At 46.9% G+C, this 16,691-nt stretch overlaps 1 protein-coding gene across 2 annotated transcripts in view; it reads left to right on the top strand.

Moving 5' to 3' along the window:
* Positions 1-7,765, top strand: part of LOC126537498 (vesicular glutamate transporter 3-like) — a 115,313-nt gene extending 107,548 nt beyond the window's left edge. For both annotated transcript variants that reach the window (XM_050184524.3, XM_050184523.3), the window contains exon 12: positions 1,436-7,765. In XM_050184524.3, coding sequence (XP_050040481.1) covers positions 1,436-1,708 — 273 coding nt within the window. In that variant the 3' untranslated portion in view covers positions 1,709-7,765. The remainder of the gene's footprint in view (positions 1-1,435) is intronic.
* The last annotated feature ends 8,926 nt before the right edge of the window (positions 7,766-16,691 follow it).

Genomic DNA, 16,691 nt, shown 5'->3' with positions numbered 1-16,691 from the left:
AAAAGTTTATGCGAGCTTTATGCCCATAAAGTTTCAGAATTCAAATCCATACGCTGCGTAGATTCCGCGGCCTCCGCGAGATGCCGCGACGAGCCCGCTCGCCATCAAAACGCCGTTGAGACATTGTGCTCGGATGAGGCTCCTTGCGTTATGCGACTGTAGGTGCATGGGCGTTGCCACCAAATCCAGCCCGAGTTCGCAATTTTCACTCCGAAGTGCCTTTTCGAGCGCGAAAAAGGCGTTCGAGACAAAATCCAGAATAATGTCCGGCGCTGGGGGTTGTTTTGGTCAGCGGTGCATGACAGCACAAAAAGATTTCGGTGGGGCGGAGGGAAGGGCTGGAGCTCCATAAGCAAGTCCCTACGTGCGCACGCACACGCGTACGTCATTGATATATGCAATGTTGCTAATAAAATTTTATGATTTTTTTTGTAACAAACTATGGACCTGCTTCACGAAACCACACACAAATTAAACGTTTAAATTTCCACTAATTTTTCCAACGTTCTAAAGATAACTCCAGGATCGAGTTTGAAATAAACCTGTTTCCAAGAATCTCTCCGATAATTGAAGAACTGACCAGCTTTACAAATCTCTCAACACAGACATAAAACTTCGTAGGCAGTCTTCAAAAAAAAAAAAAAAAGAAATTGTGGTTGTTATGGTTGCGTTCGCAGAATGCGACATGTTAGCCAGGAGCATTTATCACGTGCTTTTTAGGCTGCTTTTCATGTCGATGTAGCTGACTACAGCAGTAATCGTACGAGTCCTTTTTCCAATATCATGCTTTGTTGCTTATTACGCGCTATATGTTACTTTGTACACAGTCAGCATGCCACCGAGCACTTCAGGTGCAGTCGCATTATGACATAGCCAGCAGCTTGTATTCTACTAGTTGAATTATGATGTAGCAGTTCTTGTCGAATATATACCACGCAAGTTAGTACGGCTCGCCTGACCCCTGCTGTGGAAATGCGGTGCCGAGTTGCAATATCGTTCACTTAATACGGCGGATATCTTGTATCTGCAATCTATCGCAATCGGTGTCAGCGGAAGCCCGAACATTTTGAATTAATTTATTGTTTCCTTCAAAGTACTGTCAGTGAGCGAGTCTAACTCTTGAAGTCCTCTTTTATGGACATGAATAAATATTGAGATTTTGGCACCAGGAAATGGTGCTGGCTACGCCTTTTCAGACGAGTAACATATACATCTATCACACAATATTAAAAAGGCGAGAAGAAAGAAATTGCAAAATGACGCATTTTAAATATCGCAGCTACTATATACTCTTAGAGGCACATTCATAAACACAAAATATGACACGAGGGAGAGGGAGAGAGAGAAACGAAAAGGGAAAGGTATAAAGTGCTATTGTCTACCTATATATGCATCCAATATTTATACAATGTTATTTTCATCTTGCTTTGCGCAGAAGATCCGGCATGACCATATGACGCCACTTTACGCGGTGAGCGTCATCAGCGGCGGCCTGCAGTTCCTGGCCGCGCTGATCTTTGTGGTGTTCTCGTCGGCGACCGAGCAGGACTGGTCCAAGGACGACGCTGCGTCGCCCTCGGCCAGTGGCGATGCTCTCTACGGCACCAGCAGCGGCGGAGGGAACAACAACAACGACCCTTACCTTGACACCACCGAAGTGGCCGTCAGCGACGGGGGCATCTCTCTAAACGTCATCGTCAAGCGGTAGCTTGAGGCCGATGTCGAGGCTGTTGCCGTATGAACGCACAGCCTCGGCGAACATTGAGCAGATGGACCTGTACTGCTGACCAAAAGAGGGCCGCGGGCCATCAGGAGTGCCGGTTGAAATTGAACGGACGAAGTCGCAGCTCGACGACACCCTGGAATTCTGGTACCACGACAAGCAGTACCCCGACACCTTTGGTGCGATCATGGTCTACGCGGATTATGAACTACTGTCGACAGGGCCGGCACGCTGTGGAAATGTGGCGAAGGAGTGATCTCGCTTCTGCTTTACACTTCGTGTTTTGCGCAGGCCGTAGGCGAAGACACTCTGGGACGATAGGTGCGAGTCATCTTTCTGGAAAACTACCTTGCGGCTCTATAGTTGCTGCGGCCCTGCTCTTGAAAAACGAAATTGTGAAGTGCGCGGGCGGCTGCTCCGGCCTGCCTTGTAGCCGGGATCCATCAAAGCAGAAAACTCACGGGAAAATAGACTGAGACTGCGGAAAACATAAATATCGACCCGCAAGGCTGGTCCTATTGACTGGGGCGATGATGGTGGATTAGCTAAATGCTCGCCGCTCGTTTGGAACTGCGCCAACTTGACTCTTCACGCATTTTTGGGGGCTGTTGACAGCTTTACATCAGGCTAATCTAAGTTGTGCTCAGCTTAGCTGATGTTCAGTGACAAAGATGTGACACCTATGATCTCGCGGAGTGTGCCCAAGTGTATACGGCCAAGTTTGCTACCTCGACAGCCGTAAAGCCGGTCATAGCTGCACGTCGTCCGGATAGTGCTCAAGAGTACTGGTGTGAACACGCATGCATTCTGTGATGACTTGACTGTGCGCCTTGAGCCATGCGAAGGCGCTGAAGCCTGTCAACAGCGCGAGCTGTGCGTTGTTGTAAGATATGTTGTCACGCTAACAATGGTGACAAACCGACAGCCAAGATGTTCAAAGCCACCCTGGCAAGGATGCCAGGCACCACGTGTAACGCGTCTACTCCAGTAACGTTGCACTCGCAATCTCTGGAGTGTTATCTCTTGTAAAGGCTTGGTATATGCTGTGGTAAAATGTAGAGCAGGGCAAATGATAAACATGCGTTCACGAGAAAACGTTGCTGTCAAGGAACGACTAAAGAAGGCATGAAGAGATGCTGCTTTCTAGGGAATCGCCGTTAAATTTTAGGAACAGAACAGGCTGTAGGTACTCAAGAAATCAGGCAGACCTACTGCGAGCTGCAGACATTTATACAGAAGAAAGACAAGGAGCAATGGGCTGCCTTACTTCTGCCATGAATAATGCAGGGCGGTCCACTCATGCAGAGAACGCCGCAAGCAAGTCTGATATGCGTTGCATAATGTCTTCGCCGCAGTACACAATTGTGATGCGGTGAAGGGATGTGAGAATTTGTGCAAGTACTAAGAGTGAACTACATGTCCTTATTTAGCATAATTTGGCGGCGCCTCCAGGACAACAAGGGGACAACAGGGTCAACAATCCCAACTAGGATGGGTCTGGATTCCAACTTTGATCCACCTGCTGTCTCTTGGGTGCCCTAGATCCTGCAACGCTTGCTTTTTCTAATCTCAGGTGCTCTCCTCAGGTCTTCGTTGTATGATATTATTTTTATTCTCTCATGTGCAAAAATCTTATCGCGAAGCATAGTTGCACTGTGATGAAGCTTACGAAAACACATCCGTCATTATGAAACGCATATAAATCCCTTGCCACGCCGCACTGATAACAAGATCAACGGAAACATTTCCTAAGTTTTACAGAAAATAAAGTAACTAATAAGGCGCCTCATTCAAACACATACGCATACGAAACAAGCCATGTAGGTTTTCGTGCCATATCTTAGCTGCAATCGATAGCGGAGTACTAACTGGGAGCACTGCTTAGTGCTTGACCATGCTGTGTACAAAGTCTCTGTCATGCGAAACAACCGACGACTTGATAAGCGATAATTCTGTTCGATGCAACGTTCCTCAGCAATAAGCCGAGAACTTCTGCTTTTGCGGCTATGGAAAATTCTTTTTTTATCAAACAAGTCGAGAAATGAGTAGCCAACAATGGAGTACCAACCCGGAAAGAAAGAAATAAGAAGTCGAGGATTCATGCACGTGATTTCCGGAGTACAAACACGTCGTTACAGTTTATTTTGTTATTTCGCAATGATATTTATGTCCGAGTCAGCGTCAGTTCAAATCTTTATTCATCGTGTCTCACCGCTAGAGTTTTATAAGGCTGTGCATCGGCGATGTGAAAGTGATATATACGTGGAGAACGCTCTAATAGAAAGAGCGACATATTTGTTTTATCTAAAGTAGCCATCCATGTTAGGACAAAGTCTCCAGCTTAGTGTTGTAGTCCTTGAGTACCATCGAAGGCGCACGCCCGCTGTCACGGGTTGAATTGTACTTGGAGCTACGAATTGTAATGAAAAGCGCAACAAAGCTGGAAGAAAAGTACGTACGTGCAATATTATGACATAAAATGAGATATCAACAGAGAAACAAGAAGTACATGACATTCTTGTGTACTTCAGCTTTCCCCTCTTGATTTATCAGAACTGTGTAGATGCTTTCAAAAGTATATATTTCTGACGAGTTCATTCCTAAAATATAATAGCCAATGTATTGCACAGACTGTATCGAGTCCCTTTAGGATGGTGACGTAATGAGCTCGAAGGTCCTCGTATCTATTTTTGTGAATGGTTGACGCAGGTAATCCTGGAGGGTAGTGGGACACTCAACAGTTGCCGAAAAAATCCGTGCTTTGAAATTGGGAGGAGATGAGGCAATGGATCATAAGAACAAGTACCAAGTCCTGCAGGGAGGACACAGGATGCTTGATATTTAAGCAATGCTGCTGTACTGTGAAATGGGACAATTGCTAGGCGGATTTTGTAAGGATCTAGCACTATACACAACGTGGCGAATTAAAAGGGGCGAGCAAAACTACGGGCAAGGTTTGAGTGTTAAGCAGGACTCGTTAAATGTATGTTGAAGTGAAAAACTCATGGGAGCTTGTCATTCCGCCGAGCTGACCTATTTTATAGCACTCAACAGCCAGTCACGTACTGCGCATTGCACTTAGGGCACCGAATGACAGGTTTCCGTTCCAGAGAAAGGCCGCTTTAAGCAGTGCTGTACGAATGAGGGCCGAAGGCGAATGGCATTGAGGCACGGCGTGTGACGACTCGACGGAACTGTTGAAAACATGAGCACGTACCCTAACATGGAGAAAAATTGGGGATTGTCTCCAGTGCCACGATGGCGCGTCTATTTCAGGGCTCCAAGCGCGGACGCTATGTTTCACAGGAATTAAATGCAACTGTTCCACAAAAGGAAGCTTTGGCTAAGAGTTCACTCCTACTTTTTTCATTTGCGTACACATCAAACGGAGAAATTAAGAAGTTGGTGAGCCGATTTGAAGTAAATATACAGCGTCTCAGTGAAAGCTACCGATTGAAGAAAGCACAGTTTTCATAAACCGCTAAAAATCAGTAGTCTTAAGACAAAAAAAAAAAAAGAAGCATTGAAGCTCGACGTTTACAGCTGCGCAACTCGGCGCGGAAAACAGATATTCCAATTCTGTAAACTATGTCTGATGCGCGTTCAAAGTGTACCAATTGGACGCCATATTTCGCAGCCTATTTGGACTGGTTACATCGTTTAATAGGATTATGCAGTACCGGTATTCAAAAAGTACTGGTGTATCATAGAGCAATGGATTACATATCCGTTTTCCCCGTTCTAGGTATCGAAATTGCGGCAGTTGATTCTCTTGAGTCTCGGAGCCACGAACTCCGAGCTTTTATAAAGTTTTCCTGTATTTCAGCAATATTTAAAAAAAGATAGATGCCCTAAATAAAACGTTCACCGGCTGTAATCGGTAGTGTTCACGTTTTCATTTCAATTTAATAGAACTTTACCGTATTTCGTGCTGGAAGTGCCAAGCAAAACGATTCCTTCGTTACATTGTATTCACATAGAAAGTGCCGTGGTAAAGCGTTCTCCTAAATCAGAAATCGCATGTATCTTGGCCATAGAAGTGAAACGGAGGCAGGCGAACCTCTATACAGGGGCGCCATCATCGCTTCGGCGATTTGTCCAGAACACTTCGATGTGTCGCTGGGAGAGTTTGACGTGTCATCTAACCCAGTTATTATGGCTCTGGAAACCATTTCTTCTGTTGGCCGTCCATTTAATATGAAAGCTTTTCCTCAAAGTAGGGTGGAAATTATTCTGCACCTTAAGATTCCAAAGGAGAGCAGGCTAACATAAAACTACGGTTGAACAGTCTCCAGAATCAAAACGAAGGGAAGAAAATGTTGTAGCTGTTCAACCTTTCTTTTAAATAGGGTTCAAATTCATTGGAGCGAGTCATGTTGAAAGAAACTACTATTCTAGTGTGGAAGTGGTGACCCTAGTTCTGCACACTCATTCTGGCTCATTCTAGTGTAAAGGCGTCACAGAGAGGGAACGAAGACGGATAAAGACATGCAGGACCCAAGCACCGACTCTCAAAGAAAGCTGTCATCATAAAACACAGAATGTGTATAAACACGAGATGACTTGAAGAGATATTATCTAATAGAAAACAGGAACTCTTTTTCATGCCATGCAACTTATTGATAACTGATTCATTTGTCGTTTTCTTTATGAATCAGTCTTCATTTACTTTCTGTGGCTTCTTCACACCAAAATGAAAGCAATGAAACAAGTAATCAGAGCTTTACCCGTTGCTGCTATGACGATAAAAGGAACAGTGAAAGTTAACCTAGTATTGATGATCATCGCTCCAATAGCCAACTATAGCCCTGTATTCGTTGAAATTAAGGAGACAGATGATGGAAAAGAGGGTGTCAAAGAAATATTGCGAGACCTACCTGAGGGTGTTCCAGACGATAAATTTCAGAAAAATGACCAAAAAGACAAAATTCTTTGTAGGTGCCTTGATTCTAGTACTTCATTTGGGAGTATTTTTGCTCCGAGGATGGCAAACCGCTAGTTGTGTAACCTCTGAAACGAAGCCGAGAACGATGCTGAGACAGATGGTAATTAGGCAAGCTCGCAGATGTGCCAACACACAGAGGCATGACTTTAAAGACAGTGTGCGACGTAGAAAGACAGCTTGAGCTTTCTTCGGAGTCAAGCAAGCACGTACAGTAGTTCAGAAAGGGACCAGAGGAGAAGCTGCTGTCAGATAAATGAGTAGGATTGAATAGATATGTCTGAATTCAGGATATATGTACGAAGAGTGCGGGAGAGGGTAAATGTGATGCGAATGTCGGGGAGGTTGACCGGAAGATAAATATCCAGTTTGCTGCCCCAAATTTGGAAAGAGGTAATGGGACACAGACAGATAAAGAAGAAAAGCACAACGAGAGCGTGTGAAGGTTTAAATTACGGGTTTCCGAGGATATAGTTTTATTGTCATTGACACTATATTCTTTAGGAAGCTTTAGTTATTGAGAAAAAGGAAAAAAAGATTTACGAGTTAGCGCGATGAAAGACGCATTGCCTGAAAAGAAAACGAAACGTTGTGTGTTCCTTTTACCTTAGAATTAGCGATTAATTCAGAGGACACTGAATTGAGATGAACGGGTATGAAGTATCGGACAAGTGCAATCGTCACAACTGTTTAGCGTCGTCCTGTACTCATGTTCGTAGTGCTTTCTAGTCATTCACGGGCATTTAAAATTTGTTTCTTGCTGCCAATGTGCGCCTCTCGTAGAATCTCGTCTCAAAGTTTTCTGTCTGTGCGAATGTCCCTCTCTTTGTGCCATACTAGTTTCACACGACAGCATTAACATTACAAGTCACCCGTTGTTAGTTTGTGCGCAAGCCTTCTCAACGCGACTATTTTAACTCACTAAAGCACACCATGTCTTCGCCGAACAATTTCACTGTAAATAGTGGATCTCTATCACAACTGTTTTCACTGGCTTGTTGTTGTTTTCAGCAACCTTGGGGACGTGTGTTTGCTTGAACGGAAAAAAAAAGTACACTTGTCTTTAGCTTCACATTGAATAAAAGCCATTTCGTTACGAGCGTTCGTGGTCCCAGTTTGGCTTGTTACGTCCCCCTATAAACACTACAATGGTTTGCTCTTACACCAGTCAGTGGTATTTTTCACACATAGGGCCTCAAAATGCCACACAAATTTCTGTCGCTACTAAAGGAAACTTTATAACGGCCATGCACTTTATTGTGACGTCAGGAATTACGGCCGCGACTAAACCTCACTTCAGATTACTCTCTATTTAACAGTCTTCGCTAAGATACCAAAAGGAAGTTTTATTTATTTTATTTATTTAATAATACTGCAGGCCTTGACAGGCCCAAGCAGGAGTGGGAAATCAAAACATGATTTGTACAAATCGGAATTACAAATGAATAACGCCATTAACTATGAAACAGTGTTACATCACTACACATATAATATGTACTTGGTAACAAAAAGAACTACAACAACAATTTTTCCAGCGTAGCTTGAAAACTAGCCTCGTCAAAAATGGTTTTAGGAAGACCGTTCCAGTCAGAAATTGCCTGGGGAAAGAAACTGTGTTTAAATGCATTGGTTTTAGCAAATATTGGTTTCAGTGCATGGTCATGATTTTGTCGAGTCTTTCTGGTGTCTAAGGGTTTTAAATATGAAGGTATGGACATGTCAAATTTACCTTTCAACATGTTATGCAAGAACACTATCCGAGCATATTTTCGACGTACCTGTAATGTTGTAATCCCGTGTTCTTGCATAAGTTTAGTAGGGGAGTCACACCTATTATATTTACCAAAAATGAATCGGATTGCTTTTCTTTGCAACTTCTCAAGTTTATATATATCTTGTTTAGTTTCGGAATCCCAAATTGCGGAAGCGTATTCTAATTTCGACCTTATGCGTTTCGACTTCCTCGTCGAAATGCCCAAGAACAGGGGGCGATGCCAGGCGGTGTCGAAGCTGAGTCAAAGCCGCTGCTTGTTCAGTGCTCCAGATGAGCCGCGTGTCGTCTCTAGTGAGTAATTGGTTCGGAAATTTTAGAAAAATTGCGTATGAAGTGCTGGTAGTATGCGCACAGTCCCAGGAAGCGTGGAACGCTTTTGTTGTCGCTAGGAGTCGGGAAGGAAGCTACAGCCGGAGTTCTCTCGGGATCGGGTCGGATGCCTTCAGCGCTCACTACATGTCTAACGAACTTCAGTTCTTCATAACCAAAGTGCCATTTCTGAGGCTATAACGCGAGGTTGGCCGATCGGATCGCCTCGAGCACTTGCCGCAGTCACTTAAGATTTCCGAAGAAGCTGCCTGAAGGTAGGACCACATCCTCCAGGTAGACGATACAGATTTGCCATTGTAGGTCGGCTAGCACAGTGTCCATCATCCGTTGGAATGTTGCCGGAGCAGAGCACAGCCCAAATGGAAGTACTCGAAACTTATAAAGTCCATCCGTAGTGACAAAAACGGTTTTCTCTCGATCAGGGTCGTCTTCCGTAATCTGCCAGTAACCACTTTTCAAGTCAAGAGAGGAAAAATACTTGGCTCACCGTAGCCGGTCCAGGGAGTCGTCTATGCGCGGCAACGTATAGACGTCTTTCCTTGGGACGTTGTTCAGTGTTCTATAATCAACAAAGAAGCGGAGAGCGCTGTCCTTCTTTACCAGGACAACTAGTAACGACCGTGGAGTGTTTTAAGGTTGGATAACGCCAACGTCAACCATCTCCTTGACTTCTTATTGAATTGCTTCGCTTTCCTTCTGCGAAACACGATACGATTGCTGGTGAATAGGGCGTTCATCGTCGTAAGTTAACATGTGCTGCGCATGACTTTAGGCGATCGAGCGAAACAGTCCTTGAATTCATAAAACAGTCCTCGCAGTGCCTCCTTATTGTCCTCCGGCAACTCGTCGTTAATGTCGATATCTGTGACGCATTCTTCATCGCTGCCGCTTTCTCCACAAGCGAAACACTCAATGAGGTCATCCAAGGCTTCTGCGTAAGCGACGGCAGTGTTAAGGAAGAGGTGTCGGTGCTCATTTGTGAAATTAGTGATCAAAACGTCAGCTTGGCCATCCCTAACGTCAATGATACCTTGAGCCTCACTAATTCCGAGGGTAAGTAGAAGGGAGACGTTGTACTCTGCAAGTACTTCGCCTTCGCATGCGCCCTCGGACGTTAACGAAATAATTATACTAGCACGAGGTGGTATCGTCACGCTGTCATCAGAAATTCGAAGAGTGGCTCCGTGGCGGCAGGCGTCTCGTGTCGTGTCTTTCTTCGTAGAGAAAGAAATACAGCGTCAGCGGAGGTCGATGATGGCGTCATACTCTCGAATAAAATCATTTCCAACTATCAATTCACGGGTGCATTCTCGGAGAACAACGGAACTGATCGGAAACGAAGAATTTTGAATTTGCGCCAGGAAAGTGCACACACCAAGCGCTTTGACGACAAGTCTGCCAATTGTCCATACGTGCGTCCCTGTCCAAGGCGTAATAACGTTCTTTAAACTGCTTGCCAGCTTTCCGCTGGTAATCGAGTAGCCAGCGCCAGTGTCTATTAAAGCAGTAACCTTTCAACAGCCGATCAGCGCAGGTAAGTTCACTGAAAAGTTGTCTCCAGCCTGAGACGCCGGTGTCGTCAAGTCCCCGTCGGTTTGAGGTCGCGTGGATTGGAGGTCTTCCGCACGTCGAGAATCAGCGGCGTCGCCTCGAAAGGTCACTGGCGTCACTGGCGTGTCTTCCAGGCTAGGGCTCGGAGATCGTCCTTGCGAGATTCGACTAGTACGTTCCGAATAGGATCGTCGTGGTGATGGCGACCAAGACTGGCGCCGTGATGACGGTGGCGCACGCTGTCGGGCGATAAAATCTTCCATCTCAGGTGGCCTTTGTCTGAAATGGGGTCGGGATGTATTAATAGGAAACCCCTGGTACTGGCTCTCTCGGTAAACATGACCCGCCCCACCACATTGATAACAGAGGAGGAGGCGGAAAAGCTTTATTGACTCTAATTGGTTAGAAATTTGCGGTGGCAGATGTGGTCGGCCGTCTTCACGGTCTTCTTCCTCATCTGCGCAGGGTCGACGCCCCTATTCCAGGGCACCACTGAGGGTGGCTACTCGGTAAGCGTGCCTGACTAGTCCATGCTGGACTTTCGGGTCGCTGCTGGAGAGTACTCTCTCCCACTGCTCCGCACTCGGGTCTTTTATTTGAAGGAATTGTTGATTGTGAACACATCCCCATTTAATGTGATATAAGGTGGGCTTGGCGCCGCACCAGGGGCAAATGTCTCTATACTGGGTGGGAAACACCTTGCTTAGTGTGTTTAGATTTCGGTATGTTCCTGTTTGCAGCCTCCTCCAAGAGGTTGCTTCATGCTGATTTAGACTATTGTGGGGTGAAGGGTATTTGATTCGGACCCCCTTATAGTAATTCAGAATGTCAGAGTAGCTTGGGTTGACTGGTATGGGTTCCTCAGGGTCGGTGCTTGTGACCGCTTGGTTTGTGTACTCTCGAGCTACCTTGTCCGCCCTTAGGTTCCCTTCTATTCCAGCGTGTCCCGGTACCCAGAAAATTGTATGCCTGACTTTGTTGTTAGCCCTGCAGGAGCGGAGGATGTGAAGCGCTTTGCGTCCTATTCTGCCGTTCATGTAATCCCGACACGTAGCTTGCGAGTCGGAGAGTATTGTTAAGGACCTTTCGGATCGGTAGCCCTCCACTGCCGCTATAGCTACGGCTATTTCCTCAGCTTCCGTTACCGAGCAGTCCTTCATTGACGCACTGCTGATTTCTTTGCAGTCCGGGCTTATTACTATCGCAGCTGTCTTTACTATGTTTGCTCCTCTATGCTTGGCGTATACTGCATCATCTGTGTATACTGTTGTGTTTTTTGTGGCCAGGTACTTTTCGACGTATTTCACCCTTGCGTCCCTTCGCGCCGTGTGGAGGTCTGGGTCCATGTTTTTGGGTAGGGGGCTAACAATGTATGTTTTCCGATATTCATCAGGAATCCCCTCCGTTCTTCGGGTTTCTTTGATTGATTATGCCAAAACTAGCCTTATTAGCAGTTCCCTTCCCGTTTTGGTCTGCTGGAGTCTCATGAGCTGTGCGATACTTTGGGCTTCTTTTGTTCTTCGAAGGTGTTGCTTAAACTAAGTGCGATTAGTTTCTCTGTCGATGTATTGTTCGGCAGGTGAAGTGCTGTTTTATACGCTTTGCGTAAAATGGTGTCTGCTTCTTGTATTTCCTGTTTGGTGCATTTGAAGTACAGGAGTGAGTATGCAACCCTGCTGACCACCAGCTTCCCAACCACCTTAAGTGTATCTCCTTCTTTTATCCCATATCTCTTTTGTGACACCCACGTGATCATGCGTGCTATTTCGGTTGTTGACTGCTTGAGTATTTTCAGCGTGTGGGTGCAGCGCTGGTTGGAGTGCACCCACATTCCAAGGATCATGATTTGTTGCCTTTCCGGTATCGGCTGCCCCTTTAGCCGCAGGTTAAGGCTTTCTTTGCTTTTCTTGCCCCGTGTAATTCTCAGGAGCTCGGATTTCTCCGTTGAGCACTCAAGGCCTCTTTCCCCGACGTATTCTTCCACGCAAGTGGCTGCTTCTTGCAGACAGCTTTCTTTTTGGCACAGCGATCCTTTAGTGGCCCAGATGGTGATGTCATCTGCATACATGGCGTGTTGTATGCCTTCGATTTTGCTTAGTTTATGCCCTAGGCCAATCGTTGCGATGTTAAAGAGTATCGGGGAAATTACTGAACCATGGGGTGTCCCCTTGTTTGGTGCGGGGAATACTTGCGATTGGATCTCTCCCAAACCTATTGTTGCTGCTCGTCGGTCGGGCATGCGCAGAATGTCCGATTTACGCACGGCTGGTCGAGCCTCTCGAAAATAAGGAACCGCCTATGTTGGCTGAAGCATGACGTACGGGGTGATGGCAGGTAGCGGCGCTGTTGCAGGGATAGGGTGCCCGAATGTATCGGCATAAGTCGCACGCTGGTATTCACTCACAGTACGACGTGTCGCCGGCTACGAGAAAGTGCCTCTTAAAACGTCAGCGTAAGTTGTCCGTCGAGGTTCACTTGAAATTGTGGTCACCTGAAGTAGTGGAGCAGCCGGAAGTACTGCTTCGTAACGTGGTGCGCCGAGAGCATGGTGCACTTCGTGACGCACGACGCCATGAAGTTGGCTGACGCTGCTACACCTGATGCAGTTGTCGCAGCTCGTCGCGGACTACCGATCTAATAATCTCGCGAAGTGACTCGACGTCAGTCGTGTGAGCTCCTCAGCCACTGGTAGCAGAGGAGAGATTCACTTGGCGATCGTACTGGTGCGAGCGCTGGTGCAGGGCATTCTTGATGGCGACGGCTTCAGTGAGAAACTCCGCATCCGTCTTTGGCGGACTACGAACCAGTCCACCATAAAGCTGCTCTTTCACATCTCGTATCAAGTGACGCAGCTTCTTGTCTTCAGACATGGTAGGGTCAGCTCGCCTGAAGAGACGCACCATGTCTTCAAAGTACATAGCCCCCTTCTCATTAGGTTTATGAATGCGAGACTTGAAGGTCCATTCTGCTCATTACCGGCGATCGGAGCTGGCGTAGCTGTCCAAGAAGCTGCGACAGAACTCACGCCATGATGTCAGGACGTCTTCGCTGTTCTGGAACCACGTGTGAGCGCCATCCAAAATGCTGAAGTAGAGATTTCGAACTTCAATTCGTCGTCCCATCCACTGAACTCTGCTACGTGCTTCAAGTCCGCCAGCCAGCCTACCACGTCTTCAAGAAGGTCGTCATGGAAGGGACTTGGCACGTGCGGCTTTTCCAGCGCGTAATGAGAAGGCACCAGAGCAGCCATTGCAGGGTTAGTCATGGTAGTATCGGATGTAGCATCCATACCTCCCGATTTTGTCGTTGTCCTTGCAGGTGCTCAAACTCGGGGCCAATCCCTGGAATCTCTGGCTCCATGGCGTGGTGTACTGGCGTAAGCTCCGGTACCAGTCTAGCGTTCCTGCCGCTGGGAGTGGTCTGTTCCATGGGTCGACAATACCCAGCACTTCCACCAGGAAAATGTCACGTTTAATTGACAGGCGACTTCTATAAGAAGCCGTTAAAGTCCGAGTCGTCGAAGGGGCAGCGCAGCACTGACAAAAAAACCAATGCGCGAGCTCGTGAGCCAGCCCGTCCTCGCCTTATTCTTGGAAGAAGTGGCCCAAGCGCGTGGCACAAACACGTGGCGATATCAGCACCTCCAGCTGAACAGTTTTTACAGCCACCAGGAAGTAGCTGGAATTGGCAGTTTCCAGCTAAAAAGAGAATCCACCTAAGCCAGTTTTCAGTTGAAATTACACCTTCAACTAGAAACCCGTGGAGATGGCATTTTCCAGCGTTAAAGGGACACTAAAGGTTAATATTAAGTCAACGTAGACTGTTGAAATACCGTCCCAGAAACCTCGAAACACTTGTTTCATGAGAAGGAGAGACTTATTTTAAGAGAAAATGCGTTCTGAAGCGTCCGCGTACCTCTAGTGCAGTTCAAATGGCCCGCCGCCCGATTGAGGAGTGGTGACGACATGGTCTCATTGTGGCGTTGCGCAGTCGGTGAGTAAATCGGCGCCCGCAGACGGCGCTACGGCTTTTCTGCGCAAAACGCAAGCGCGTGGTCAGAAACAGAGCCAAGACAGAGCCGACAGCAGCGTGAAAGCGGAACTATGGTGGCTAGCGGAAGGGAAAGCGCGCGACGATAAGCTGGTTCTTTATTTTATGACGCCAACTTCAACGCTCGTTGCAATGAACGACGCTGACAACGACACATTCGCTCGCGATGCTGGGCTCGACTTCAGCGATTTAAGCATTGATGAACGTGACCTGCTGCTGAGGGCTCGCGCTGCCGGCGTCGTTGCGTACTACTACGACGGCAACTGTATGTCATGGCTGCACATATTCGCACATTTGTAGCTTTTCCTTCCTGAAAACCAAATGCCGAACTCACCGCCCCGTCTTCGACCTGCAGTTGTTCTTGCGCTTCCGAGAATGCAGGCAAGACCGACGGAACAGCGCTACGGGAAAGCTTTGCTTTGAAAGGCACTCCACACGACTTCAGTAAGTCGGCGTTGAACTCGCAATCCTCTTGACGAAAGTGCAGCGAGCACGCTATGCGATTTTTCAGCTCTTTACCAGCGCGCTATGGCAGAGGTACGGCACTTAACCACTTCGAAAGGAGACGTTCACTCGTTGGCACACAGGGATAAGTGACATTGGATTCGCCGCTGCAACTGCCCTTGGCCAAGTTCCGCGGACCGTTCGCGCATCCCATGACATCACATGGACGTGGCATTCTCGCTGCTTGTTCCAAATGCAAGTTTCGCGAGCCAGCAGAACCAGCACAACACGATGCGATAACGAAACAACTGAAACGCCAAAGCGCGCGCGGCGCAGAGTCAAGCGCGCAGAGTCGAGCGAAAACGAAACCTTTCGACTATCCATACTACTCAAGGGTAACGTCGAAATGTTATGTTTTCTTAGAATCAAATAGAAGTAGACAAGTAGCATTTTCTTCCGTGTTAGAATCTAACGCAATGATTTTTTTAATACGAGCAGTTGAGTAACAGTGACATAAATTATGAAGAGGAGTGCCTTCGTCATCGGGCTAGTACCGGAATGTCGCTGGGGGGCCTCAAATCGTGTCATGCATTTACCTCAATTTCACGGTTGCTAAAGCTCTGTTCGCGATTATATTGACGCCTTAGACGTTCTAGAGCATTGCTTTATCACTTTAACTTGACTTCATAGTAACCTTTAGTGTCTCTTAAGTGGTGTTCACCAGCTAAAGTGGTTGGGAAATTAGTGGGAGCTTTGGCTTTGCAGTTAAAGAAACTTTTGATATCCTGCTTCAAGATGCCCAAATGTACATCTTAGCTGGTCTTATGATTGACAAACTATGCAGCAACAGAAATTACATATTCTAATTAGTGGTCAGAAATTGTGAAAGTACAGCATGGTGGCGCTGGCCTGAACACAACGTTATCAAGCGCTAATTAGAAAACAAGCAACGCCAGCGAATGTCAATGTATAGTGGCCGCCATTTTTGCATGATGCTCTTCGTCAGTTCAGCCGGCTCGGCACCAGTCAGTCACGGGAATTCTCGTATAATCTTGTGCACTTTCAGCAGTGTTAGAAATGAGCTACGATTACGCTATTGTCCGTCGCTCTCAGCCACATGCGCAAAAGAATGGCTGTGATTTTTATTGACTGCAAACAGCGCGCGTTAAGACGCAGGAGGAATGTTTAAAATTACGACGCAGTGACGCAGTTTCCAGCAGGGCACGTGACACGTGTGTCATGGCAACTACGCTGCTCGGCGAGACGGTGCGTGCTTGTTAGTTATTTACGGGCAAATAAAGTTCATCCAGTAGTATTTTGTAACAGCTTCATCTGTGGCAGGCGTCACAATTTCAGGGCTGCAGTAGACGAAAGACACGATGTACTGGCTCCGATATCAGGCGAGCACCGCTCGCAGCGCCCCTGTAGGTCGCGCTCCGGGCTAATAAGGAGGTTATACAAAACTCAGGATCACCTTTTTGGAACCCTATTGCCTCAGTGAAAGGCTAAGATTACCTCCCGCTTACCTTTCATGGCCCTGGGTACGCTATGAATAGTACTCGAAATTTGAAGCTCCTGGTGCCTCCCACGGGGTCAGTGCAACGTGTGATGAGACAGAATTAGCATAGAGAATGAATACGGAAGGCTAGGAAGGAGTTCAAGATGAGGAGTTTGTTACAGATGCGTCGTGCATATCGGTATCAGCGACACAGCGCAAGGCTAACGCAGGGACAGTCGCTCATGAAGAGTTAATAAAGAAGGTGCAAGAAAACACAAGAATAGAAACACAGAACAGAACTTTCTGTACTGAGAAACGGAGTATCCACGAACGAGATGCCTGGGAGAGACTCGTTAAGGAGCAGTTACAAAATCCCGAC

Source organism: Dermacentor andersoni, chromosome 4, assembly GCF_023375885.2.
Source record: "Dermacentor andersoni chromosome 4, qqDerAnde1_hic_scaffold, whole genome shotgun sequence".
Classification (NCBI taxonomy): Eukaryota; Metazoa; Arthropoda; class Arachnida; order Ixodida; family Ixodidae; genus Dermacentor; species Dermacentor andersoni.
Note: the sequence above shows the minus strand (reverse complement) of the source record. Positions and strands in the feature narration are given on the sequence as shown.